Source organism: Rhinatrema bivittatum, chromosome 18, assembly GCF_901001135.1.
Source record: "Rhinatrema bivittatum chromosome 18, aRhiBiv1.1, whole genome shotgun sequence".
NCBI classification, from domain to species: Eukaryota; Metazoa; Chordata; class Amphibia; order Gymnophiona; family Rhinatrematidae; genus Rhinatrema; species Rhinatrema bivittatum.
This window is the reverse complement of record NC_042632.1, coordinates 37,050,715-37,077,647: the sequence shown is the minus strand read 5'-3', so window position 1 is coordinate 37,077,647 and position 26,933 is coordinate 37,050,715. Positions and strand designations below refer to the sequence as shown.

At 41.9% G+C, this 26,933-nt stretch overlaps 1 protein-coding gene across 1 annotated transcript; it reads left to right on the top strand.

The window, feature by feature from the left end:
- SPARC (secreted protein acidic and cysteine rich) lies at positions 1–26,933 on the top strand. The gene is made up of 10 exons (XM_029583582.1): positions 1–163; positions 15,524–15,593; positions 18,607–18,660; positions 20,010–20,094; positions 20,687–20,808; positions 21,057–21,177; positions 23,073–23,206; positions 23,835–23,983; positions 25,430–25,578; positions 26,181–26,933. Exons 2-10 carry the CDS (start codon positions 15,537–15,539, stop codon positions 26,207–26,209), a joined length of 900 nt encoding a protein of 299 aa, XP_029439442.1. The 5' UTR covers positions 1–163; positions 15,524–15,536; the 3' UTR covers positions 26,210–26,933.

The window sequence follows — 26,933 nt, the reverse complement described above, 5'->3', positions numbered from 1 at the left end:
GAAGAGAGGAAGGGCAGAAGAGATTCCAATTTGGAAAACGAGACAGACAGAAACCCAGCCCCACTCTGATCAGTTTCCTGTCCAGAGTTGACTTCTAAAACCTTCAGATTCCTTCAGCCCTTCAGACAGCCTGAAGCTTTCTCATCTCGTCCTCCCCACTGAGGTATGACAGGCAAAAAAAAAAAAAATCACTTCTTTCTTTTTCTTTTCCGCTGTTGTGATTCTTTTGTTCCTGCGCAAGCAGCCAACTTGTTTTTTAGGTTTAACTTTGGGAAAAGAAATTCTGTCTAGAATTCTTTTCTCGTCTTACCTCGGCATAGCCTTTCCTTGTTCCTTGCAGTAACATAGGTCATATTTCAACACTAAATTCTGCATCATTTATCTCCAAACACTACTGCAAAAGCATTACATGTAGAATTGAATTGCATCCATAGGAGCAACCTTCTGTTTAAAAGTTTTGGGCTAGTTTCTAGTTTTCATTAGAAAATAGCTGTTTAAAAAAAAAAAATCTTTTTTTTTTCCAACCTTGAATTAAGATGATATAAAACGTTTTGTATCTTTAACCATCCTCCTATTTATTGTATTGGATTGTTGCAAGAACACAGAGTACTGTTACATGAAATTTAATCAGGGCTACTTCTTTATAATGCCAGCTGAGAAATATATATATATATTTTTAACTTTCATGTCAAAACATATTTCTCCTGGTAAAGATTGTGAGTTCTAAAAGTTTGCTGTGGGTTCTCCTTGTGCTGTACAGTGGATGCTACTAAGTTGTAAGCATTCCTATGAAGAGAACATGTATGCAAAATCCCAACTTGCATCTTCCAGTGGGGATGCATTGATGAAGCCCATGCAGTCTATTTCTACTAAGAAGACTATTTTTCTCTCGGGTCCGAGAATGCTTTTATCAGGGGGTTTAGAATAAAGACGACAGCCGGAGGGAATAACAAAAAATCACTAAAGGAGAGACCTAGAAGTATCGTCTACGAGAAGGAGTTGTTGTCAGAAGTGAATTGGAAGTTTACAGCTGGGTTTGTTTTAACCTCCATGCGTGCCAGTTTTTTTTTTTTCTTTCTTCAAAGGCAGCTGTATTCCTGAGAAAGAGATGGGAGTTAAAAAAAAAAAAAAGAATATTTCTTGAGCAGGAGACCCATTTCGTTCCGACAGCAGGTTTGAGCCTGACTCCCTTCCTGTTGGAGATGGGCACTTAGGGGGTCATTTTCAAAGGAGTTACGCATGTAAATGTGACATACTATCGTAGCAATTTTCAAAAGCTATTTACTCGAGTAAAGTGCACTTACTTGAGTAAATCCTATGGACAATTCAATGGCATACATTGTAGCAATTTTGAAAAGCCCACTTACTTGAGTAAAGTGTATTTACTCGAGCAAAAACCAGTTTTGCTCGAGTAAATGCTTTTTAAAATCCGCCCCAGAGGAATAAAGGCGCGCGCGGGGGTCGGGGGATTGTTTCACTGGGAGGATCTTTCTTTTTTTCTTCTTCTTCTTCTTCATCTTTTCCGAGGGCCGAAGCGTGAAGGAGTTAAAACGAAACCATTGTCTGCCACATAAGCAGAAAATGGGGGATGGGTAGGATAAAGAGCGGGAGGGGGGGATTCGAATGGCCTCCTCCAAGCCCCACCCACCAGTGGCGAGCGCTCCTCTTACATTACTCAGCGCCTGAGGAATGCCGGTTGCCATGGAAACCCTTTCAGGGTCCCCGCTTCGGGCCGGGGATGCAGGCCCTCTCCTCCCGCCCAGGGATGGCTGGAGGAGGCTTTTGTACGCGCCTTTTCTGCTCTCACAAACTCCGGGGCTTCTCTTTCTCTGGAACAACTCCAGTTGCCATTCTGAATTGCTCCTCTGTGGCGTGCCTTCAAACTGACTTTAGTGAAGAGGGCCCTGTTTTTCATTTACTCCAGTTATTTATTCCTTTTTTTTTTGTTTTACGGTTTCAAAGACAGGTGATGAGCATTCACACTGCCTAAAACAAAATACGTATCTGCAGGGCAAAGAGCAAGATACCAGAGACAACATTAATACCTTGAATAAGCTAGAGAGGGCTTGATGAGCAGGAGAAAACCTTTTTTTATGTAGTTTATTTAAAACTGTCCAGGGGCACTTAGAAGAAGCACTGGCCGCTTTTCTTCCATTCTGCAGAAAGATCTTTTCAGAAACAGCTGGGGGAATTGTGTCTGTAACTAACCCATGGGGGCCTGATTTACTAAAGATTTTTCCCCAATTTTGTGTCTATGGGAAAAATGCTTGGGAAATGAGGCCCCCATGGTTTGGGAAGAGCTACAAGTCTAGCTGGAGAAACTTCAGAATTACTGATGCTGAGCTGTATTGCGTGTTCACTGAGGAGAAGTCAGGCTGGACCTAAATCTATAGAGGATGAATTGCAGCTTTTGACTCCTCCTCGCCCAGTCCCTCCCCAACACATACACACACTCACAACAAGGAACTGATATTGTTTCCTTCAACGTTTACCTCTGTGATTCCGAAAGTTAGCTTCCATTCTTGGAAAACTGTTAAAACCCATTGGTCTCATTCAGGTTTTCATTTAGAGGAAAAACCATAATGGGTTCAAATGCTTGTATCCCCTCTCCTCTATCCCTCCCCAAATTGGGATAACAGCTGGCAAACTACTACTTTATCAATGGCTGCCTGATTGGCTTTTTATTCACCGACAACTTGTTTGTTAACCTTAATTTCAGATCCAGGTAGATTAGGATGGCAGCCACAGTTCTTCATTACCAGATCTTGAAACCTAACAAGGCTCAAATGTGAGAAACCAGAAAATTCTAATATGGGATAATAAGGGACGGAACAAAAATGTTGGAAGAGGAAGCTATGCTCTTTAAGGATTCCTACTCGTTATTAAGTAATTAATAAATTGCGCTTTATTTTTATAAGCTCAGTTTTATGATGCAGAATTTCCAGGGGCAACACTTCACAGCAAGAAAATGTGAGCTAATTTTAAAAGGGGCCTGGCCCCCAGATCAATCAGGAGGGCCCTGATTACATGGCTCCAGCCTGATGCCCTCTTCACCTAATCCAACAGAGCAGACTAGCAGGGGAATAGTGAATGGTGGGACAGGAATCACTAGTCACGGGGATAACAGGTGCCCTGTCTTCCTTTTTGGGACTGGAAAGCTTGGGGCTCAGGTGTTGGGTTGGAATTTTTGTAAGTTATGTAAATTTGGCATATGGAGGCATATTTTGAAATGTGTTTTTGTTCTGGTAAGCTACTATCTCTGATGCAGGTTGAGGGAGAGCAGGAGCTGCAATTAAGAAGTCCCCAAAGGGGTAAGGGAGCTCACTTTGGTTGCCCATTTTATGAAGTCCTCCCAATGAGAGGCAGCTGAACACTATGTTTGACAGTAGTCATCTAAATATAAATGCCTAAAACGTGGGCAGGTATGGGTGGAGTTAGGGAGGGTAAAAAAGGTAGGCAGTGAGCTCTGATTTTCAGCACTAGACACGTAACTTAGATGCCTAAATTTAGGATCCTAATATTCTGGCAAATTTTCAGCTTTAAGCTTATTTCTGTAAATTCAGCTTAAAATGGACCCACATTTAGACACCAGAGTGAACCTACGGTACCTGAATTTAATCTGCTTTGAAGTGCCCGAAAAAGCAGGATATAAATCAAATAAATTCATAAATACTGAGTATTTTTTTGAAAATTGACCCCTTCTACAGTACGTGCAGGTCTTAATAAGTAGTCATGTCTATCTATGCATACAAAACCCAGTGTACCAGATGCAGCGTCTAAGTAGGCTGCCATCCAATCTCAGTTTCCTGCTTCTTTCTCTCAACTGGGAAAAGAGCACTGACAAAACAACTGGGGAACAGCTGGACTAATTGGCAAAGGATACTGAACTGAATCAAAGTATAAATTGACTAAGACTGGCTAGAAATCCTCCTCCAGAAATCTATCTCATGAAAGGACAAATCTGCTTTAGGCCTTTGTTCTGCAAAATTTGCTGGTGTGTAATAAAATCAAGCTTAAGACAGTAACTTTGAAACAGCCGCACGGGCTCACATTTTTGCACGTATGCCAGCTCGCCCTAAAGGACACGGCCATTTTATAACATAAGCGCGTATATGCATGCATGGTATAAAATAGGCTGAACGTGCATACATATGCACACAATTTTATACGGACACACATATGCACACAAATGCCGCCTCTGCTGCTTAAGGGGAGGAATTTTATAAGGGATACACACAGCTGCAATTACCAGTTTCCTCAGTTCATTCCCAGTTTGCTCAGGTAATGGACAGGACTTCCTAACCCCCTTGTTAAATAGCACCAACCCTTAAAACCCCGCTGACTAGCCTATTTTTTTATTTTATTTTATTACTTACACACCATCCATACCAGTAATAAAGTTACACGGCAGGGGACCCCAATGCACGCTTGTGCACATAAATACTTACGCACACATTTCTGCCCCACCCAGACCATGCCCTCGCTCCGCCCCTTTTTTCAACTTCTTATTTGCGCGCGTTCCGTGAGATACGCATGTACGCGGGCGCCTTTTAAAATCCGTACGGCGCGTGCCGGCCCAACTTCTGCGTGTATCTCTCAGCTTTGGCACACATAGGACTTTTAAAATTCACCTCTAAGAGTCCAACTCTGCTTTGAACTGGCCCAAATATATTTTTTTTGCAGCAAAACAAAAAATGGCAAAGGTCAAATATTTTCATATATTCAAGCATTTCTATGGCTCAGGAATTTGCAGAATTGGGGATTTGGTATTTTTAAAAACAAAACATTGTTTTGTCATAGAGTTGATATCCTGATTTTGAAAATTGAACTGAAAATCCCCAAACAATTTTGGCTGGACAAAGTTATATAAAATTAGTTATACAATGGAAATTCGCACATAGGTCACATATGTATCCTCAGAATATACAGCCAGCAAAATGTTATTTCTCTTTGTAAAATCATGCACTTATGGACGGTACATTACGATTTTTAACATTGACTTTCTTGTTGTGTTTGCAGTTTATTTGACCCAGAATGTTTTGCAGGTCTCTACTTCCAAGTAAACCTAGCGAGGGCTATGGAGAGGATATACTAAGCATTTTCCCCGTAGATTAAAAATGAAGGAAAAAGTATTTAGAACATCTAGCCCATAGCAAGCTGTGCTCTTTCTTCATACACCATCAAACAGGAAAACAAGAGTCCAGCTGTGAACTGTTTTTACAAACAGGACAACAAGAGTCTAGCTGTGGGCTGTTTATTGTTGGCGATGACTGGTGAGCATGGAGGACACATCTTAATTTTCCTCGGCTAAGTTGGTTTCTCAGTCGCCAACACTAATAATGCTGTGCTTTTGCTGAGTGTACTGAGCAAATACAACATGAAAGTCATGGCAGAAATATATTTAAGCAAATACCATGGTCTTGTTTTGACAGACTGACTAATTTTATCAATTGCTTGGTGGACAACTAAGCAGTTATTGAATAGTGTCTTTAAGCTAATTGCTGCACAGAACATTTATACATTTCACAGTTTTACTGGCATAGGCTGTTTATTTGCCCTAAAGAAGTTCTTGGGAGATCATAAAAACTTTTCCAGTCTTTTATAGTAAAGAACACCACAGCAACAACTCTCTAGTATCAGTCTTGTAGGTTGACATAGACAAGGAATAGAGAGTCTTTTCTATTATTAAAACTACTAACACAGAATATGAAAGTAGATTAAAAACTGCCAGGCCCATTTTCCTTACAGATTCAGCTTGAAGGACTTATGGTTCTTGCTGCTTCCATCCGCCATAATTATCTCAAAATCATGTCAGTGAAAATGTAAATTGTTGACTGAGACCCTCAGGCCTCCCCACCCTCTTCCCAATGGATGCAGACCAAGTCTACCATGTAATTCTAGACAGAGCTCTGAAGCCCTATTCCCCACACCAGTCTTTCAGCCGTGCACACCTGCCCTCCCCCATGCTTTAGGCAAGCACCACCTCAAGAAAGGTCACTGAATGTGCTAACATCCTAAGAGCCTTCCCTATCTCCTTTACCTGCTCTTGCAGTACCCTATATCCCTGGTCAAGTCATTTGTACCCAGAAAAACAAAGGCATTCTATTATTACCTCCTAGCAGTCCTTATGACGTGCTTTATATTTCTGACCTCTGGCACCCAATAAGTAAGTATTTAATTTGGGAGTATTTCCTGCTCCCAAATCTATTCCAAAAATAGAGTCCCCATGAAAGGTTTCTTCCTCTGGGGTCTTCTACCACTACTGTAATCTCTTTTATGGCAGAACACTGTCTCTCAACCCTGTCTTCCATACCAATGTCGCCTTCGGCTATTCCCCCACTGCCAACAGCGTGAAGGAGTTGTGTATTAGAAACACAGGAGGATACACCTCAGACTCACCTTTCTCTCTCTTCCTGAATCCATCATAGACAAAGATGCAAGTTTTCAGGACTGCTAAAATCCCTTGATCTTCCTTGTTTTCTATTTATTCATATGCATAACATCAAATGCTTTATTGAGATATACCTTTGCAAGTTGGGAATAATTATGAAAAATTGGGTCAGGTTATTTTGAAAAGACCAAGAGAAGTACCTGTATATGAGACTGGCTGGAGGATTTTAATGCAAAAAAAAAAAAAAATTAAAAAGGATAATGGACTATTAACAGTTTGATGATTATAACAAAGATAGTACAGCAATGAAAAGCATTCTGTAATCTGTACCAGTTTGTATTGATTTATGAAGGCCCATAAAACATACACATTTCTGATCTTTCATTTTTTGTGTTCTTAGTATGTGAGTGGGTGGATTCTTTTCAATAAATAAAATATTTTCATGACATTCTCCTTTTTTCAATTTGGAAATTGAAATGACTTTTCAGTAAAAAACCACATTTTTTGTTAAATAAATCTTAGTATTAAATTAGTCTCAGCCTGTTTACTTTTATTATTTTGTTCAGTATTCTTGACTGACCTTGAATTAGGTTATTGCAGTCTCAATTGTGGTGTTCATATTATCTATAAATGAGAATACAAAACTGATGGAAGCAGAGGAGAGAATATGTAGTATCAGATCATAACTACAATTTATCAATAGATAATGAGTTGGATGAACTGCAATAAATTGGAGATCAACTCTGATTTAAAAAAATATCTAGATAAACTAACCCATTTTTGGTAATTTTGTTTGACTGCAAAGTATTACATGTACCCAAACATTTAAATAAATTATGTAATAGATTTGGCATATTATGGATTTGAGGCAGTATAACATCATATTCTTGTTAAAATGCTTATGGTATACAATATTATAGCATTTCAGTAGTATGACAATGCTATTAATTTGGGACAAGGTGAAATGCTGTCAGTATAATTATATTTTGATATTGATAGCTATTGATCTTATGCCTTTTCATGATTTAATAATATTAATTGATTACAAATATTAGAAGTGGGCTAGTCTAGTGGCTCAGTAGCAAGTGCTATGCAGTATGCACTGCTAGGCAGAAGGACTCTGGTTCAGGCATCTGAACCCCAGGATGGCCAGGACTGGGGATACCTAAAAGGTAGCATTTATAGCCCCCAGAGGGTTAGAAACCCTAGTGATCATGCAATGGTGATCCCCTACTGGCTGGACAAAGGGTCTAAGATTATAGGGTCCTGAAAGGAGCTCTACTGCATGGCTCTTGGCTGAAGACTGCTGCTGTGATGACTGGGCTCAATGCAATGGGAGTGGGGGTGGAATAAAAAAATGGAGGTAACAATCCCTGAGTGGTTCTAAGTGAGCCGAAAACCCAAAGGAACAGGAGTAAACTGTTGCTGAAAAGGATGATTAAAAGGACATGATTGATTAATACTGTTTATTCTTTAAAATCTTTGTTGTCAGAGAAATGTAAGAGATAGGAAATGTTACATCTTATTCAACAAATCACTCTGCAGAACAGAAAAACTATGGCATTTTCTGCTTTAAAGTTTTAGCATTTAACTCAAACTTTCCTAGCCCATGCTCACTCCAGATCATGCCAATGATATCACAAGCTAAACATAAATTGAAAAATCCTCCTAATTGATCAGTACATTTGTTTAGTGTACTGTTGCATGCTCAAAGATGTTTGGTGGAAGAAAAGAAGGCTACATAATTGCATAGATCCCCACCTATGGATTAAATTACTAGATATACAATTGCATCACATGCATGCATTCAAACAGTGCATTAGATTGCTTAGAAGCATATGTACAGTCACTTCTGGTTAGGTGGCATCAATTTCATCACACTTGCACATTTCCCAAATATACATTGTGTATCTATCTTTTACTCGTTTTTTTTTAAATATTATTTGTATATTATTTGCATTATGCTTATTTTACAGTATTATGTTTTATTGTAATTTTGTTATTTTAGAAAAGCAGATTATAAATACAATTTGGGATTTGAAAGCCCAGACAGGTAGTGACTTGGCCAATGTCACATGGTCAGTCAACATAGGCTGGGATTAGAGGTGCCCCCGACCCCACAGTCAGCAGCAACAAAAGGAGATTCAGCACGGGGCCTCCTAACAAGGACCTCCTGTTACTATGCAGACTCGAAGCAGGGGAAGGGATGGAAATTTTCTTTTGGAAAGTTCTTGTTTGTGCTGCTGCTGCAGGGTCGGGGCACCGCCACTCTACAGAACAAGCGGCAAATCATAGGCAGGCCTGGATAGAGGCACGGCAGCAGCGTCAAGGCTCCGGCCCCTATCGAACTTTGGTGCCAGAGGCAGTTTCCTGTGTTGCCTGTGCCTAAATCCAGGCCTGAACATAGGTTGTAATGGACAGGTAACAAACACTGCAGTTCTCTGCGGCACTGGACTAATCAAGATCAGACTGACCATGTTCCGTCAGGATTCCTATCCTTCCTATGAAGTTTCTCGTAATGGGAATCTTCCTACCATTGTTGCTCCCTAAGCGTTAACCCTCTGGGTTGGTCAGAATGATATTCAGGATTTTTTTTTTCCCCAAAGGGGTTATGCGCGCTGGTCCTGAGTGCCAGCACCTTTTTCCTCCACCTGCTTGATTTGCCCTTTGGTCCTTCAAAAAATACCCCAAAAAAACAAGCATCCTGTTGGCTTCCAACGAGTGTCTGATTCAGAAAACTCATTCAGCTCCCAGGGGAAGGATGCCAGCCTTTGAAAATAAATGCGTTTTTTTTTTTTAAATTTCAAACAGGATCTTGTGTTCCGAAGGGCAATCCAGGAGTGATTTTTTAAATGCGTCCTTGTTTATTTCCGCTTCTTTGCTTAGCAAACTGAAGTTACCACAGTTTTTATATAAGTAAGGTGCCGGGCAACTTCCAAGTCAAACAACACATGCTTAAGGAGCACAAGTGAAGCCCTTACAAGTTGAGGGGAAGGGGTGGGTGATGTGTGAGGAGTTTGCCAGGGCCTGCTTCCCTTTCCTACCTAGACCTTTTCCACAGAGGGCTATCGGTGGCAGTGACCTCAGATTCAGGTCTGTGCAGGAATGGAAAAATGCTTGCCGTTGCTTGTCGAGCAATGAAAAGAGAGAGAGAGCAAGGGAAGAGACCTGGGTGTGTTTTGCTAAAGAGCAGATGAGACCCCAAGTCCTGTGAACCAAAGATCCTACTCCCCATGTCCTCATTTGCCGAGCCTGCAAGCCTTTACTGATTATAGGCAAAGAAATCTGATATAATGATACATTGCAAAAGAGAGACAAGAGACTAGCAAAAGGTTAGTCCTGGTTACTTGGGCATAGACCCTGTAGATGTCTATCTACAGTATAACGATTTTTCTTTCCAAATGGGCCTGACATTGAAGAGAGCTCTAGAATCAAAGAAGTTCTGTTTCAGATCCTGAATTTTAGCCTCAACAGCCAGTCCTCTGTTTCTTTGCAGTATAATTGGTGCAACAGAGACTTTAAGAAACTATCCAAAACATATCTGTCAATAAAACTCTACTTACTGGAAGTCATTTTCAAAACCATTTATGCACATAGAACCTGGTTTTATGCATATAAATGGCTGTCCTAAAATAGCCCGGGACTGAGTGCATGTAAAAGTAACACACATACTTTTATGCAGACAGGGGGGCGGAGCTGGGGCAGGGAAGACACTTCTGCAGAGACCTTTTAATGATAGGAAATACATGCGTAAGCCACGCCCTCCAAAGAGGAGGAGCTGTAACTTTGCCTGAGTATTTTCAAAGTGAATTTATGTGCATAAAACTCATTTTGCTAAAGTCTGTGTGTATAATGTACAATGTATGCAGACTTTACCGCTATGTGAAAATTACCCATTCTATGGCCAACTTGATCTAGCCTGCTCGGATATGGGTCTGTCATGGGGGTGAATTGTACATACCACTATGATCTTGGCAGGAGGGAGGCTTCAGCCTTTCTCAGAAAAAGAAGCTAAATAGAAGTCACCTCAGTAGGGAACAGAGAGCTATGTTTGATGGGTAGGGATCCTTGTCTTTAGTTTTTATTTTATTTTCCCGTGGAATTAATCGGTGTTTATTATAACAAACAAAACCAGAAAAATTAGTGGTGAATGGTGATCCAGGGACATTCCAAATTAAAAACCTGTGCCTTTATAATCAATTCTGCAGCAATTAAAAATATTTCTTCTAAGCCCCAAGGTGATGATCAGCTCAGCATTTGTTGGATTAGCACTTTTCACTAGCATATAGCTATATCATGATTCCCCAAAATGTCTTTTATTTTTACTAAAGACTTGTCCAGTTCATTTTTTTTAAATCAATTTAGTTTCGTAGCCATAATTAGTTCTGCTGGCACAATGTTCCATAATGTCATCACTTTGTTAGGAAAAGAGCCCTTCCTATGAAGGAGGTGAAATCAGGACCTTCGATCGCTAGACTAAACAGTACCCTGGGTGTCAGCAAGGGGAGAGAGGAGTCCCCTCAGATGTCACAGCCTGTGGGGAAGGAGGTGATGCAGCTGATTGGAGGGAGGCGCTCCACTCTCATGAAGCAGCATGCAGGAACAGAGCAGGGCTGCCATGGCTGATCTTTCTATAATGGCTCAGCGTGTAGTGCTGCGATGTCCCGTTTCTCTTTCGTGGCTTGGCGTGCATAAGCACCACTGTGTTGTCACCCTCAGCATGGGCCACTGTGGCCCTCTCAGCCTGGCAACACGGACGGCTGCCTGCTTTGCACCTGGGCGAAGTCTACTACTTCATAATGTTCGAGGATTCCTATAGAGTACAGTCATATAGCTGTATAGTATCCTTAAATCTCCTCAGATGTCTTTGCTAATGTAAACAGCCCAAGTTTAGACAATCTTTCAGCGTCAGTGAGCTCCTGTGTCCTCTCTGTTAGATTATTGGCCCTTCTTTCTACTTAATGATAAGACAATTATATGATAATGCCCACTACTGAAGGATCTATAGCTATTCTAACATGGAATTAGGGAAAAAAATAATTTAAAATATTATCTTTAAGTGGCTGATTCCTTGACAATGCTGCACACAGCCACATGGTGGGACCTGGGTTTAATTCCTGGCTCAGGTCAGGGCTGGGGATGCTGCAGAAGTAGCAGTCACAGCCTCTGGGAGAGAGAGAATGCCAAAATCATCATGCAGTAGCAACTCCCTGTGGCAGAATGAAGGACCCAATGGTTGCAGAGCTTGACAAGGAGTCCTGGTGCATGGCCTCCACCAAGGGAGCATCGCTGCAATGTCTGGACTGAAGCCATTTAGGAGGAGATTGGGAAAAATACCTCCAGGTAATTACAAATAATGAAAGGTACTGGCACCAGATTCCAGCCCTGGTTCTGAATGAGCTGGAAGCCCAATGAAGGAAACTGCCAAGTCATTAGATGTAATGCTTTTCATTTTTGTATACTGCCACCTCAGTGGCAAATTTCAAAGAAATCTGCTCTGGATTTCCTTAAGTTTGCTTTGCATTTCTCACAGAACTAAAATTGATTTTGCTACAGATGCAGATTTTCTTAAATAAAAAAAGGTTCATTGCTGGGGCTATGGCTATGCCTCAGGCTGCAGCACTCTGCACTGCAACGCAGGGCATCTGAGTTTGAGGTCCCCATCCAATGGGACTTCAGGAGGGAAGTTAGCTGCCATTCCACTGGTGGCCCCTACTGGTCAACCAGTGGTACTGAGCATTTCTCAGAGTAGTCACCCCCAGAGCTCTGGAGCCAGCAAGGGCTCACTGTACCACCAATGCAAGAATGTCTGTAGAAGTGCAAAGGAACTGCAAAGAAATCTGAATGCATCAATAAAAAAAACAATTATCAAATCAATTTGACACAGCTTCCGCATTTTTCCGGTGTGTGAATCGGTTTGCGAACTAAGGGGCCTAGATTCTTCAAAATGCCAAAATTACAGCAAGGATAGCGACCGCGTTGGGAAAAGGGGCCTGGCTAGGCAAATTTGCAGCCTGCCACATCGCATCGGCAAAGTATGGAATGCGGTGTTGCGGCATCGTCCTTCGCGATATCGGCCGTGCTACTAACCTTTTCCCCCGTGGCGCCCTCTAAAAAGGTGTAGCTGTTTCCAGCGAAATTCCCTGCGCTAATGTGTGATACTTCAACGCTCGCAGCACTACCAGCCTCTAATTTACCTTAACCCTGCCCTAACTCCTCCCACTTCACAAGAAATTTAAAATTTGCATATGTAATTTGCCATGCGCTGATTATCGCGAGGGTTATGGCCCATTGCAAATTGAAGAATGACCCTGTAAATTTGGACTGAGTTCGTTCAATTACAATATAATAAACTGAGTGGACTGTTCAGTCCCACCTGGAAATTAAACATCAGTGCCAAAACGGAATCTTCTTGGATTATCCAGGTTCTGATGATTTAATTTAATTAATTTATTTATTTATTTTTATTTTATTTAGATTTATATTCCACTTTTCATACTTTTTTTCAGCGCTTCAAAATGGATTATTATTATTATTATGTTTGTAATGCTCCTAGATAAAGCAAAAGGAAACCTGTGGAACCCAAATCGATCATGTTAGAATCAGGGCAGCCCTGGCTGCCTTCCTTACAATGGATTTCAGAGGCTTTCTCTGGTAATTCAGAAGGCGCTGACAGACTGACAGAACAAGAAGGTCGGCCTCGCCGCATTTATTGATGGTGCCACCAGTCACTGAGTTTAAGCAGCAATTAACTAACTCAAAAGCTTTCTCAGTGATGGGTCCTATCCAGTGGAAAGAGTTACCACCAAAATTGTGGCAAGAGAGCGATTATACACAATTTCACAAGAAGGCAAAAGTGTCTTTATTTTTGAGGCCTATGCTTTATAGGAGTCTGATCTTATTGTGACATAATTGATTCAGATTTGTAAAGTGCATTATATACAGTTTTTCCTGTTCTATTATTATGTTTAGATTTCTATTTCATGTGGTTTGTAACTGTATTGTTTTATTGTATGGTTTTGTGTCTTTGATCATTTTTAATTATGCATGTTTATTACACTCTGTGTTGAATGATTTTATAATCGGAGAATATAAGATTATTAAATAAATGAAAATATCATTCATGACCCCAAGAAGGCAGCTGTTTCTGGATCAGTACTAAAAGTTTCAACCAGACTTTAAATATGTGTGATGGTCCAGGTATATCATGAATCTCTAAAGATTCACCCAATCTAATTAAAAAAAAAAAGTTAACAGAGCACTACAGCTGTCACTACTGGGTAAGTGTATTCCATATTGAAACCTTTCCCAGCGACTGTTGTACCCTTTCTTTTCAATGAGTTAATTTTAAACCTCCACAATGATTGGCCCCTTGATCTATCCATTTCCTTCACCCAACCATGCACAAGAAGACCGGGTGTTTTTATAAATATTTTACTTGCTTATTATGCATTATTTGTCCCCCATGGAAAATCTGCATGCACGTGATCAAAACCGCATTTACCTTTACCTACTGAGATCTTGTGCGCACCTATTCCGTGACGATAAGGGATTTCTGAATAATAATAAGGGAAGCATTCAAAGGGCTAAACTTGATCATTTAAAACATTGGATAGAATGTAATTTATTTCAAAACCTGGAACCCTTAGAATTTTCTAACTGTATTAGCCCCAGTTGGAGTTGTCATTAGACCAAAAGGCAGGTGTTGGAACATGCAGCCTATAAGCAGTTAATGTATTCTCTGAAATAAAAAGCCAGGAAAAGATGTCCCAATGCCCAGATAGAATGCAGTTGCACAGTTTTACTTATACTGTATTATTGTACTTACGGCGTGCTTAGAGTGAAGTGCCCAGCCTGCCCCGGGTAATGTAATAGATAAGCACGATAGAATGCCTAGGAAGTTTCTATGCAAACATATTTCACTTTATGCCTATATCTGGAAAGCTTTGAGCTCTGATACTACTTTGATTTGGGGAGCAGACTTACAAGATGAGCCCCACACAAAGTTATTAGCATCTAGCTGTATATATAATATATTGAGAATGTATTTATTTATTTATTTATTTATTTGCAGTTTTTATATACCGACATTTGTTTAGTAACCTCACATCGGTTCACAATTAACAGAAACGTTGCAGCTGTGCCAAATAGAACGAACATGTGCAACAGTGCTTTACAATAAACAATAAACATTTACAATAAACAATAAACTTTACAATAAACTTGTTAACAAACATATGCAATAGTGCTTTACATTCCCCAGACTGAGTGTACAGCATACTGCAGTGGGTCATCAGCTGGTATTAATTCACTAGTTTTGCTGCTGTTATTTAACATATACAGAATGCATTGAAATAATGCATAGTTAATGAATAATGCTGAAAGATAGATCCTTCAACAGTGTAAAAAAAAAAAAAGAACTGGCAATACACTGCACTGACAGCTCTGAAGAAACACTGACTTTAGATTCATTGCAGAGCCGGCCCAATGGCTCAGGTGGCTAGTACTGTTCATTATTATGTGAAGTTCCTCAGTTCAATCCCCACTTCAGCTCTCAGGGTCAGCTGGGGTTGGAGATGCTGCAGAGGTATTACTGAAGTACGACACCTAGCAGCCAGAATCAGTGCCCTGTGATTATAGAGTCCTGAAAGGAGCCCTGCTCCATGAGCTCCTAAAGCAGGCCCAGCCCTGCAATGATCAGACTGGGTCCAGGGAGGAGGAGGGACTGTATAACAGAGAACACCAGTCTCTAGATAGCTATGAATGAAGGCTGCCAGCTTCCAGCCCTGAAAGTCATAGGATAAGTGGGAAACTGCTGCATACAAAATACTGAAAACCAGCTGATGTCAAAGGACTTGGAAATGAAATGAGGGAAGACCATTAATAACATGGACAAACATCAGAATCCCACCCTCTCCCACCAAAAAATGGACAAGGTAGATAAATGAAATGCATCTGGAGCCCCTGTACAAAGACAAGTATGGAATGAAAGCAGCAGCTCGTACACGTACATAGGATTGTTTTATGTTTCTGTCACCGTCTATCAGAAGCACATTTTCAAAGACAGAACACTTCAGGCCCTTTCACACAAATGCAGTTTTTAACCAGGTTTTTCCTTACTTGTTTCAACAGGTTCTACTGCAAAATGCGGACCTGGGTTTTCTTCCTTCTCTGCCTGGCTGGCAAGGCACTAGCTGCTCCAGTAAGTAATATTCATTGCACTTTGAAGGGACTGCACCAGAACCGTTGTAGCAGGTCCTTGCATTTTGTTGCAGGCTGCCATTTTCCTTACAGCTCCAGGCACGAGGAAAGGAACTGAACTTATCCTCGTCATTTCACGAGACGTTCTGGTATACAAACATGCTGTCCCTTTCATGAGAAAAACAAGGCACTGCCTCCCGAAACGCAGTGGAAAAAAAATTCAGTTTTTCTGCCTACCTCCAGCTTGTTTTTCTTATTCAGAAGCAGCTAGGGGTCAGCTTTCAAAAAATGATCAATGCCTAAAGTTAAGTCTCTAGGAATCTAAATTTAGGGAGGTTTTCAGTCATGGTCTCAATTTTCAGCTAAATTTAGATTTTGCTGTTGTGTTGACCTAGAGTATGAAAGCCAACAATGATGTGAATGCTGACCAAGAATTTTAAAACTGACTTTGTAAACCACTGGGATATTCTTTTGGAATGACAGTATATAAAACACCTTCATAAATACAAAAATAAATAAATAAAACATAGTCATACATTTAGACCTGCAATTCATTTTTCCAAATTTACTAAGCCATAGTAAAAAAATAAAGAACCATTTCATGAGATTTACTAAACTGTGGTACCTCCTGCATGGAGGGGCAAAGAAGCATCTGGGATCCACCAGTGCCATTTTGAAAAATAGTGCCAGCGGGGCAGGAATTCCTGTCCCCAATAGATCCCAGGGATTTCAGGTAAGCTTAGTGGGCTCTGTAGTTAAAAACAGAGAAACATGATAGCAGAAAAAGACCACATGGCTCATCCAGCCTGCCCATCCATCCAATTAATTTAGCATTGTAATTCTCATCACTTCCTTAGAGATCCCCCTATATTTATCCCTTGCTTTCTTGAATTCAGACACTCTTGTTGTCTCCACCATCTCCAATGGAAGGCTGTTCCATGCATCCACTACCCTCTCTGTAAAGAAATATTTCCTAAGATCATTCCTGAATCTACCCCCTTTCAACCTCATCTCATGACCCCTCGTTCTAGAGCCTCCTTTCCATTGAAAAAGGCTCAGTTCCTGCGCACGGAAACCTTTCAGATATTTGCATGTCTCTACCATATCTCCCCTATCTCGCCTTTCCTCTAGGGTATACATGTTTAGATCTTTAAATCTATCCCCAAATGCTTTAGAATAAAGACCACTGACCATTTTAGTAGCCACCCTCTGGACTGGGGGGGGGGGATTTTTAAAAAATACACGCGGTGACGCGATCGGCCCGTTCCCAGTTCCCTCCTAATCCACTCCAATTAAGGAGCGGAATGGGAGGGAACTTTCCTATACCCCTTCCTACTCTGCCTTTCTTTCCCCCTCTCCTCCCCGGGACTGCATCTAGTGGCGCTGTCCCAGCCGACCCCAGTTATTCTATTTGATTTTTATTAAAAATTATTTTTACCAAATTAATGTATTAAAAAATCACTAAAATATCTATTACAACTCACCCTTAATTTTGAAGTGCTCTTTTTTACATTTAATATAGTTTGATATTGCTTTATAAGTTATTATTTGGCAGCTGGAGGTTGCCCAATAAGAACTTCCAATGTTGGGAAAATAGATTTACTTTTATTACTCTGTTCATTACAATTTTCAAAACATATAATCTATGGTACAGTATGTCAAAACAGCAGTAATGCTGTAATAACCCAGCAGCTCCACTATGAGAGTTACATTAATATTTGAGTCAAAGGGCAAAAAAGAAAAACAAGAAAATTCAAAAGTATAGAATAATTCAAGCAAGGCAATGCCCTCAGCCAACAGCCCCAACAACTAACAATAAGATACAATCTACATCAGCCTCAGAGGCCAAGCACAATATATTCATGCTGGTGACATTGGGTCAGCAGCAGGAAGTTCATAGTGTTCATAAAAGAAGACCAGATCTTCCTTATGTTCTTACACCTTGAACGTGTGCCGCAAAACCACCAACTCTGCACTATTACATTCCAAACCAGAACTGAGGGAGGACCAATCTTCCAAGTGTGCAATATTGATTTCTGTACTGCAAACAGTAAACGGTGAATTCAAATTTTATTAGTCATTGGGGCATTAAGGGGTTCTATGCATTCTTCCCAAGGAAAACAGGCGAGTCCACAGGCATGATTACATCAGCCAGGGATTTCAGAAAACCAATGTTCTCACCAAAAATTCTGAAATTTTGTTCATCGCCACCTTATGAGGGCCATTATCTAAAGCCATTCACCTGGGATAATTGGCTGTCTAAAACTTGCCAGCTCTTTCTGCAGGTAAAAGTGCACATGGGGAATTGACAACGTGTCCACCTTTATGTGCAGAAAATATAGTCAGGCTCAGAGGCGGGGTTAGGTTGGAGGAGGCAGTAGCACATGTAGTTTTGCATTTTACAAACTGAGTGCGTCATCTTGAAGGGAAAAAGTATCCAGGCAAAAAAACAGATGGCGGATCTGTGGGTACGCTTTCCCTAGGCAGTTTTCACGGGGAACGTACCCGCAGGCTTTACAGTTCTGCAAGCTGTTTCGAAAATTGCCCTCTATTGTGAGAGATATCTGCTGGTAGCAGGCAGCCCCCTCCAACTATTCGGAGACACGACTGATCCTTAAGAAAGAGTCTGCACAGGAGAATGGCTGGTAATGGTGGCTGCACTGTTCGGAATCACGCGCCGACCCGCAGCTAGCCCTTTAAGGAGATTTTCTGATATCGTCAGCATAGTGGCTGGAATTGTTTTCCCACTGCATTCTGCTAAATTATTCTGAAGTTTGGAGTCCTTTTTACTCGATGGAACAAGCAACGTGATTCACGCGAGACTACAGTGGGATGGGCAGCAGAAACTAAAGACCAGGGAAATCATGGGGGCCTCTGGTCTCTTGGGTGTGGGGAAAAAAAAAAAAAAAAGGGAAGCTTCCGTCCACATGAGATATGTGAGTTACATTAAAATACTTACCCTGGGAACTCTCCTTGGTCTGAAGGAAGTTTGCTTTCTTTCTTCTCTCCCGCAGCAGCAGGATGCTTTGCCAGAAGAGGTTGAGGTGGTAGAGGAGACTATAATCGAGGTAAGACGTATTGATAGCCCATCCTTTTCCTCTCTTTCTTCTTCAATCCTCCTTCCCAGTTTCACTTTTGTGCCAACCCTGCCGAGGGCACTGACTTGGACTACACTCTACATATAGAGGAATTCTGATTCCGGAATCAGTGGTCCAATGTAAGCAGAAAAATCACATCAGCAGAACACGATGATGCTCGGTTTAGTACATGCATTACCTTCCGCAGCGTATGCCTAGTCTTAAGGTGTGTAAAAATGGAGTTCATCTGTACAAATGTACCATTGCAGAAAGAAATAACATACGTACTCTACCTATGCGTTGCTGCTTATTGCCCACTTTCATCAGCTGTCCTTTCAAACAGTGCCTCTAGTTCACTAATTTAATCAATAACAGATCCCTGACTCTCCCATTCCCAGCCATCTCTTCTCATAGTTTCTGAATGTTGATGGCTACATCCATGAGCCCAGAAATACAGAGGTCAAAACTGAGCAGCAGGGAGAGCAGCAAATTAGCTATGTAAATTCAGGAGACTAACTCTGGCCAGGAAAGTCAGTGAAGAGTTAAGTCCGGTTCAGCGTACCTGGTTATAGTTAGCTGAATACATTTACCTGGCTTACTTTAGACCTGCCCTCCTGACCAGACTTACCTAGCTAAATGCACCACCTCTTTTCTATCCATGTAACTTTGAGCCAGGTTCAGCCCAAACTTAGCTGGACAAACCCTTTGACTATTGTCCTCACAGAGTTTTATTTTCATACCTTGCATTAAGGCTGCCACCATGCCTCACAGTAGGGATGCTATTCTGCGGGTGATGTGTTGTGTTGGGCTTGCATAAAACATAACACTTTGCATTCAGGCCAAACAGTATTTTGGCATTTAGTGCTGTGCTCTATATGTTCGATTTTTCAAGCCTCCAGATTCAGCACTTTGAACTTGTTGCATTTATTCGGTGAAGTCATGCTCAGAAAGTCTTGGATGTCTGACCAGGTTTCCACTGAAAATCGTTTCTGTTGAATTTGGCAGGAATAACACACAAGGATCAAGATGAAATGCAGATTTAAATATACCATTCTTTTCTACCTTGGCTCGGATATTTATAAGGGGTATCATGCTGTCACATCAAGAGTACGTTTGTCCACCAGTGGCCTAAATTCTGCCCAAGCATCCCCTGTAGTGTAGGGCACCCAAGGAAGAACTGTTGAGGTGGATCTCGCCCTGCCCCTTCCTTCTGGGGGCCCTTTCCAAAACTGTTGGCTTTCGTTTGGACTTTATGCCCCTGCCTCTCGCAGACTAGAGATGCCTTGCTGCTCACCAGTTAAGACAACAGGAATGACTGACCGAGCTTGTTTTATTTCCAGGAGCCTGTGGGGACAAACCCTGTGCAGGTGGAAGTCGGAGAGTTTGATGAAGCAATTGAAAACGTTGAGGATATCATTCCTGAGAGTAAGGAGCTTCCCTGTCACACACACATCCCTTTTTATCACCTAGTGCAATGCCTTCTGATGCAATAGGCCACAGGCAGCCTGTGCAAGTTGTCGATATCCAAGAGACTAAGATGACTAGAACCCAGCAGTTGTTTGCAATCAGTCTAAAAACCTGAAATTTATTCTGGCATCGTGGTCAGCAGAAGACCGGGAACCACTGTTGTCTGAGCAGGAATTAAAGTTTGGGAATCTATCGGTTTGGAGATTATAATGCCAGTGGGGACATGTAGAAAAATAGTTTCAGCGATGCAATGTCTTCAAGTTCTCTTTTGTAATGGCTACCATATATCACAGTTGTAACCATACCCATAGGTGTATGTTTAAGTAAGATTTTTACTTTTCTGTTTGTAAATTAAAATACTATTTATATTCCAATGTTTTCATATTTGAGAGAGGAGTGCTTGGCCTCTACATTTCCCTATGGAATACCAGTGCCAGATTTGGTTGGTACCAAACTAAGCAGAGCACATCACTGTTGCCAATTCCTTTTGCTTTCCTTATCAAGGCTGTCCACCCTTTATCTCTAAGTTTCATTCTCTGACCTCGCCTAGATCCCTGCCTGAACCATCACTGCAAGCATGGAAAGGTGTGTGAGGTAGATGAGAGCAACTCACCCATGTGCGTGTGCCAGGACCCTTCCAGCTGTCCCGCCAGTGTTGGCGAGTTTGAAAAGGTAAGTCCATAACTCCCTAAGCTGGAATTGGAAATTATTAACGACTGGGCAACCAAACTCAGAAGAGGAAGCAAAGCGGTAATACCTACTCACCATCAGCTCTTTCAAAGGAAGACACATAGCTTGGTGCAACACCGGCACATGCATTTCTCATCACACATCATTGCGGGGAGTCCTGGTCTTCATTCTATTTGCAAGCCTTCATAAAAATTTCTCTAACGCTCATTCCCCTCACTTCTTACTCCCAGGTTTGTGGCACTGACAACAAGACCTATGTATCTGCTTGCCACTTCTTTGGCACCAAATGCACCCTGGAAGGTACGAAAAAGGGACACAAGCTGCACCTGGATTACATCGGACCCTGCAAATGTAAGTGCTCTTATAAGCAAATGCATTGGCTACTAAAAGTCTACACTCACCTGAACATTTTTCACAATTTGTTGTGCCAGTGCATCAGGCTTGCATACATTTAAATGCGAAAGATGTTTTTCACTCATCAACACACTGTAGCCCCCCCACCTTTATGGGCCAAACATATGGAGGGGGCAAAGCATATATGGTATGCATCCAACCCCCCCTTGAAAATAGTTTGAAAATGAAAAACTATGCATATTGTTGCCTCCCCGACCAAATCCTGCCAAGAGTATTTGGCACCCTAGGCAAACTTTCGGTCAGGCTCCCTCTTCCCCCTACTTACCTCCAGCACAACACTGCCTCCTACTGGCGGCAGTCGCTCCAGCACAGGGCTCCCTTCTTTGGCAATATTGGCTCTCGCACAGGACTCCTTTGGGCCTTGTGCTGATAAGTTGTTGCTGCTTAGAGCAGTGGGCTGCAATCCAGGGAAGCCGGGGGTTCAAATCCCACTACCCACTCTTTGTGACCACGGGCAAGTCACTTTACCCTCCATTGCCTCAGGTTCAAACTTTGTGTTTCTGGGAAAAATGCTTAGCAAATCTGCCCCTTAGTTTGTAAGTCCTCTGGGGACAAGGAAATACCTCCAGTATCTGAAATTAATCCACTTTGAAGTGCCTGAAAAGTGGAGTCTAACTAAAACAAAAAAAAGTTGGGGTTTTAGCCGACTGCCTAGTTTGCTTAATGGAAGCACCGGCCCTGCATTGTTGATCCCTGTGATTCATTTTACTTGCATAGAGAGTGGGCAATTTTCAGAAAGCCTACTGACCTGGATAAAGAGCCATGTACCCCGGTAAATGTTTTTTTGAAAATTGCCCTCCCTATAGTGTGCAAAAACCTCAAGGGGCAATTTTCAAATAGCTCATGCAGTGGGCGTATTTAATGCCTGTACTTTATGTACATTATTTGAAAATTGAATGCACACGTGTGTTTTACACTCCCGAGCCAAACGTGCCCACAGAAGCGGCTCTCTGGAAGCCCATGCTCACTTTTAAGCTGCTGTGAGGAGAGCAGGTTTAAGCCAAGTTGTTTCACATGGATGAATCGCTGCTTTAATGGCTTTCAAAACTGCCCTCCCTGTGATTTCGTGAGACTAAAAGCAGAATAGTTTTTCATCCATCCTAGTTCAGGATGTACCCTTCCAAATATCTGCAGTCTGAAAGATCAGACTGTTAGGGTGACTCCTGCATGGACCAGGAGAATCGGTTTCCCCTTCGATTTCACACCCGGGATGCCTGCAGGGGCTTCCAGTGGTTCATATCGCACATGACTAGGTGCCGGGATCCTGACCTTACACAAATGGCTCACTTCTCCATCTAAACAGTGTGATCCTTGTAGGCCAGAATGAGCAACGTGGTAGATATGAGATGGGGCACGGGTGTTCCAGAAGCGAGGGCCAAGTGTCTACGTCATAGACACATTACAGCTGCGGGATTCCTTACGATTATTAATAGCTGAACAAAACCCACGTCGAACTTTTCTACTGGCTCAGCATTTCCAAAGCTTGGGATGCAAAGAGCAGTCTGCTACAGCTATGCCATTTGTTTGTTTCAACATGCTGAGCCAGGGCTCTGTCCTAACCTGCTCTCCCTGTTAAAAAAACATCACGGCACTTACATTAACATAACCATAGGTGGGAGAGGAGAAAGGGAGCTGGAATCGCCTGAAAGGATGAGCAGAAAGGAAATAAAAGGAAAACCTGATATTAACAAGAAACTATAGCACACGAGAAGATATAGAATGGTACGATAACTACCTTTGCATTGTATGCTACTGTACACAACAAGGCTGCATGAGGATTTTTCTGGTATTTTTATACCGGCTTGGTTTTTGTCCTTGTAACTGTTTTACAGTCATCGCTCCTTGCCTGGATGCTGAGCTGACAGAATTCCCCCTGCGTATGCGAGACTGGCTGAAGAATGTCTTAGTCACCCTGTATGAGCGGGACGACAGCAACAACCTGCTGAATGAGAAACAGAAGCTCAGGGTAAGGAGAAACCTGACAGGGGGTGACACTCAGTGAACAGTCTGCTCGTCTACAACACCCGCGTCCCATAAAAGTGATCAGACCAATGCTATACCAACTCTATTCTCAGTCACTGAGTGACTGACTATGGATCATAGTGTACATGAAATGCACATGTGTATTCCAGAATAGACAGGGAACTGCAGCCATTTCAAACCTCGGGTAAGTTTCTAAAGAAAAAGAAAGATATCAGATTGGGACCAGCTGTGGCCTCCACCTGCCACTCCACTTCAAAAAAGGTTCCAGGTCAGCAACAATAGGCTCCAGATTGGCCAACTGGCTTGACCTAGCAGAAAATCCCTGCTAACGTCAAACAAACTGACCCAGATCAGCCTCACATATTAGTGCGTACACCAGTCTGTCCCAGTGCTAATCCACACACAGAATTCTCCCCTGCACGTTAGTGACCACACCTCCCCATCCCTCCACCTGCATGAGGGCTTCAGTGCTCACCGAGAACAGTATCTCGCGAAGAATTCAGGAAGCTCCCAACACAGTCTCCCTGCCTGAACCCGAACGAACAGGAACTCAGGTTCGATATCAGGTTCGTTAGGAAGCCAGAAAGCATTTTATGCTGTGCTTCTTCCAGGTGAAAAAGATCCATGAGAACGAGAAGCGCCTGGAAGCTGGAGAGCACTCGGTGGAGCTGCTGGTCCGTGACTTCGAAAAGAACTACAACATGTACATCTTCCCTGTGCACTGGCAGTTTGGTCAGCTGGATCAGCACCCAGTCGATGGGTAAGTGATTGTGTGCAAAGTGCAAAATGGCTTCTCTGCTAACCGGGCCGAAGAGTTACACCTGGAGAACGTTATCCAGGAGAACACGTTGGCTCTCGGACATTGGTTTCCCGCCTGTCCTAGGGAACCCCCAGCCTTCAGATAGTCAGGGTAGCTGCCGTGAACATGCGTGAGATATTTTGTGCATACAGCGGAGGCAGTGCATGCAAATATATTCTCATCATTGTTCATTGTGAACGTCCTGAAAACCCAACTGACTGGAGTCCTCTGAGGACAGCTTTGGAAACCACTACTCAGGTACCTATCCGACAGTTTAGGGCTAAGCCACCATTGCTTGCTCCAAAATCACTTCACTTCTGGCTTACGATCGGATATTTTTATTATTAACTTATTTCCCATGGTGCCACTGTTCAAGGCACTTAATAGAATGGGTTGATATTTGGTAACAAAAGGACAGTAACATTTAAATTAAGAAAAAGGCAGAAAGCATAGTGGTGAAGCAAAGGGATAGGCACAAAGCTGAAGGCAAACTTTTAATGTGGAAGAGAAAAAAAATGATTCTTGAGATAAGCAAAGAAAGAAACCACTTTATTCCTTAGCAACAAAGATCAAAGTAAAATGATTCATTTTACTCCCTCGGAATACCTTGTTACCCCAAAAAGCCAACTCTTATCAGTTCTTACCAGTTTTGACACGTTACTCCCCATGCTTAAGCTGTATCCAAGTTTTTCTCTCCCCCTGTTCTATGTAAGACAACTTTGTCACTGTTTTTTATGGTTGCAATGTAAACCGGAGTGATAATTAACTCTGTTATTTGAACTTCAGTATAGAAAAGTTATAAATAAATAAATAAATAAATAAATAAATAAATAAAATGATAAACCAGAAAGAAAGCAACTTTGAAGGTTAATAATGTTGTGCAGTGAGATGTAAATGCCTGATGATATTGCCAGCGTTGGACGGGTAGGTAAAAAAAAAAAATGGGATTTTGAAGCATGTGCGGGATATGTGCATCACGAAAGTTCAGTCCTGGTTTAGTTTAACTCACAATCCAAATCCCAAAGCTGGCACGATGGTGATGTTGTGTGTGGGGCTAGCTGGAAGGGGAGAAGGGCCAATAGTGCTCAGATAGGAAATCACAAATGAAAAGAAGACTCAGAAAGTGAATGCAGAGATAGGGACCTCACAAACCTGATGTGCTTCTAACATTCTGGATTGCTCTTTTCTCCCTCTGAGCCTTCTCTACACATGCGCATACCATTGTGCCTGCTTTGAGTTTTAAATAGCCAGGATCAGAAAACAAGACCGGTATTTGAAGATGTCTAGGAGCGGGAAGAGAAGAACAAGCTTATGATTTAACGTTCCCTAGCCACGTTCTCTGGAACACGGCACGCGGAAAGCATGACTTTGCGCCCGAATACCCATGTATTTCTGTGCTCCTTGCAGCTATCTGTCCCACACCGAGCTGTCCCCTCTCCGGGCTCCACTCATCCCCATGGAACACTGCACCACCCGCTTCTTCATGGAGTGTGACTCCGACAATGACAAGTACATCGCTCTTGATGAATGGGCCAAGTGCTTCGGCATCAAGGAGCGTAAGTATCAACATCGAAGGGCAAGGCGGCAACAGATTCATTCATTTGGTTCTTCCCTTGCCGACATTTTAGAAGCCGCTCCTTACAATAGCAACGCCAGGCTGTATCCGTGCCGTATAAATAGCCTTCCCAAAAGAATATGAAGAAAAGTTGTTGTAACATTTTAATAGGTATAGCTCAAGTCAGAGCTTGTGTCACCTAATGACCAATGTGCACTCTAATCATTACCAGATACTTGCCATTGAGCCACCACATATCAAATAAGGGATTGCCATGCCACATGCTGTGGGCACTGAATAAACTGGAATACTAAATCCCAACCAGACTATCTAGGCAAGTTATTCGAGCAAGGATACGGGACACAGTTGTCTGCTAATTCATGCCAGGCACAGCAAACATCCTATTATGGAGCATTGCTTGGGTAGGCCTGCAAGCGAATTTTCACAAGGAAACTCCTGCTTGTGGCCTCGGTTATCACAGATCCTCCATAACAATACTATGACTTATTTTTAATTGCCCTCACAGTCTGATGTGCTGTTGTGTGTTCTGCATCCCAAAGCTCAGAAATTAATTCAATCATTTTTTTTTCTCTTTTTTTCCAGAGGATATCGACAAGGACCTTGTGATCTAAGCCAGTGACTTCCTCCCTGTTGCTTTTCCTTTTTATTCTTCCTTTTTTGACCTTTTGTTTTTCCCAAAACTTTTAAATGTTAATTTCTGGGACAAGGTGCTAATGTAGATCTCAACAGTATATTAACGGTGCTAGAAACAAGAACAAATTAAAGGAAACTCAATCTTATTAGCCTATACCACTAGAACCTGCCTTCACTCACTCGTTCACATTATCTGTGTGATCCTTTGCCCCTTGATGCTAAATAATGTAAAAAAAAAAAAACAAAAAAAGTTTGGATTAAATGAGATTGATCACGATCAACCTGTTTTTATCCTAAAACTTCTAGAACCTCTGTATTTTTGCTTCGTAAGCTTTTGTGGCATTCCTACTAACCCAGAACAGTCTATGTAGATATTTAATATTAAAAATGAAGGCGTAGTGCCGTGGTTTGCAGAGTAGGGCATGTGCGGTAGGGGGCAGGAGGCAGTTTCGCAGAAGGGTCTAATCAGTGCCAGAGCTGGGGAGTTTATCGAATGAGGAATGCACGCGATCGTTCGCAGTGGTGATGAAGTGCTTTGCCTTTGGAGAAGGCAGGAAAGTTGGGGGGCGGAAGCTTAAAGGCCAGACCGTATCTTATTTTGTCCCCGTGATCTGAACATTAACAAATCCGGAACAGGAACAAGGAAGAGTAAGCACAATTCAATGTGTAAACCTTCCTGCAAAGAATAAACCTTTAAAAATG

Bases quoted from the DNA above. Each gene is read 5' to 3' on its own strand.
- SPARC (XM_029583582.1), top strand. From the start codon at position 15,537: ATGCGGACCTGGGTTTTCTTCCTTCTCTGCCTGGCTGGCAAGGCACTA. The intron at 20,095-20,686 runs GTAAGGAGCTTC...GACCTCGCCTAG, and splicing joins TGAGGATATCATTCCTGAGA to ATCCCTGCCTGAACCATCAC. The intron at 23,207-23,834 runs GTAAGGAGAAAC...TGCTTCTTCCAG, and splicing joins ATGAGAAACAGAAGCTCAGG to GTGAAAAAGATCCATGAGAA.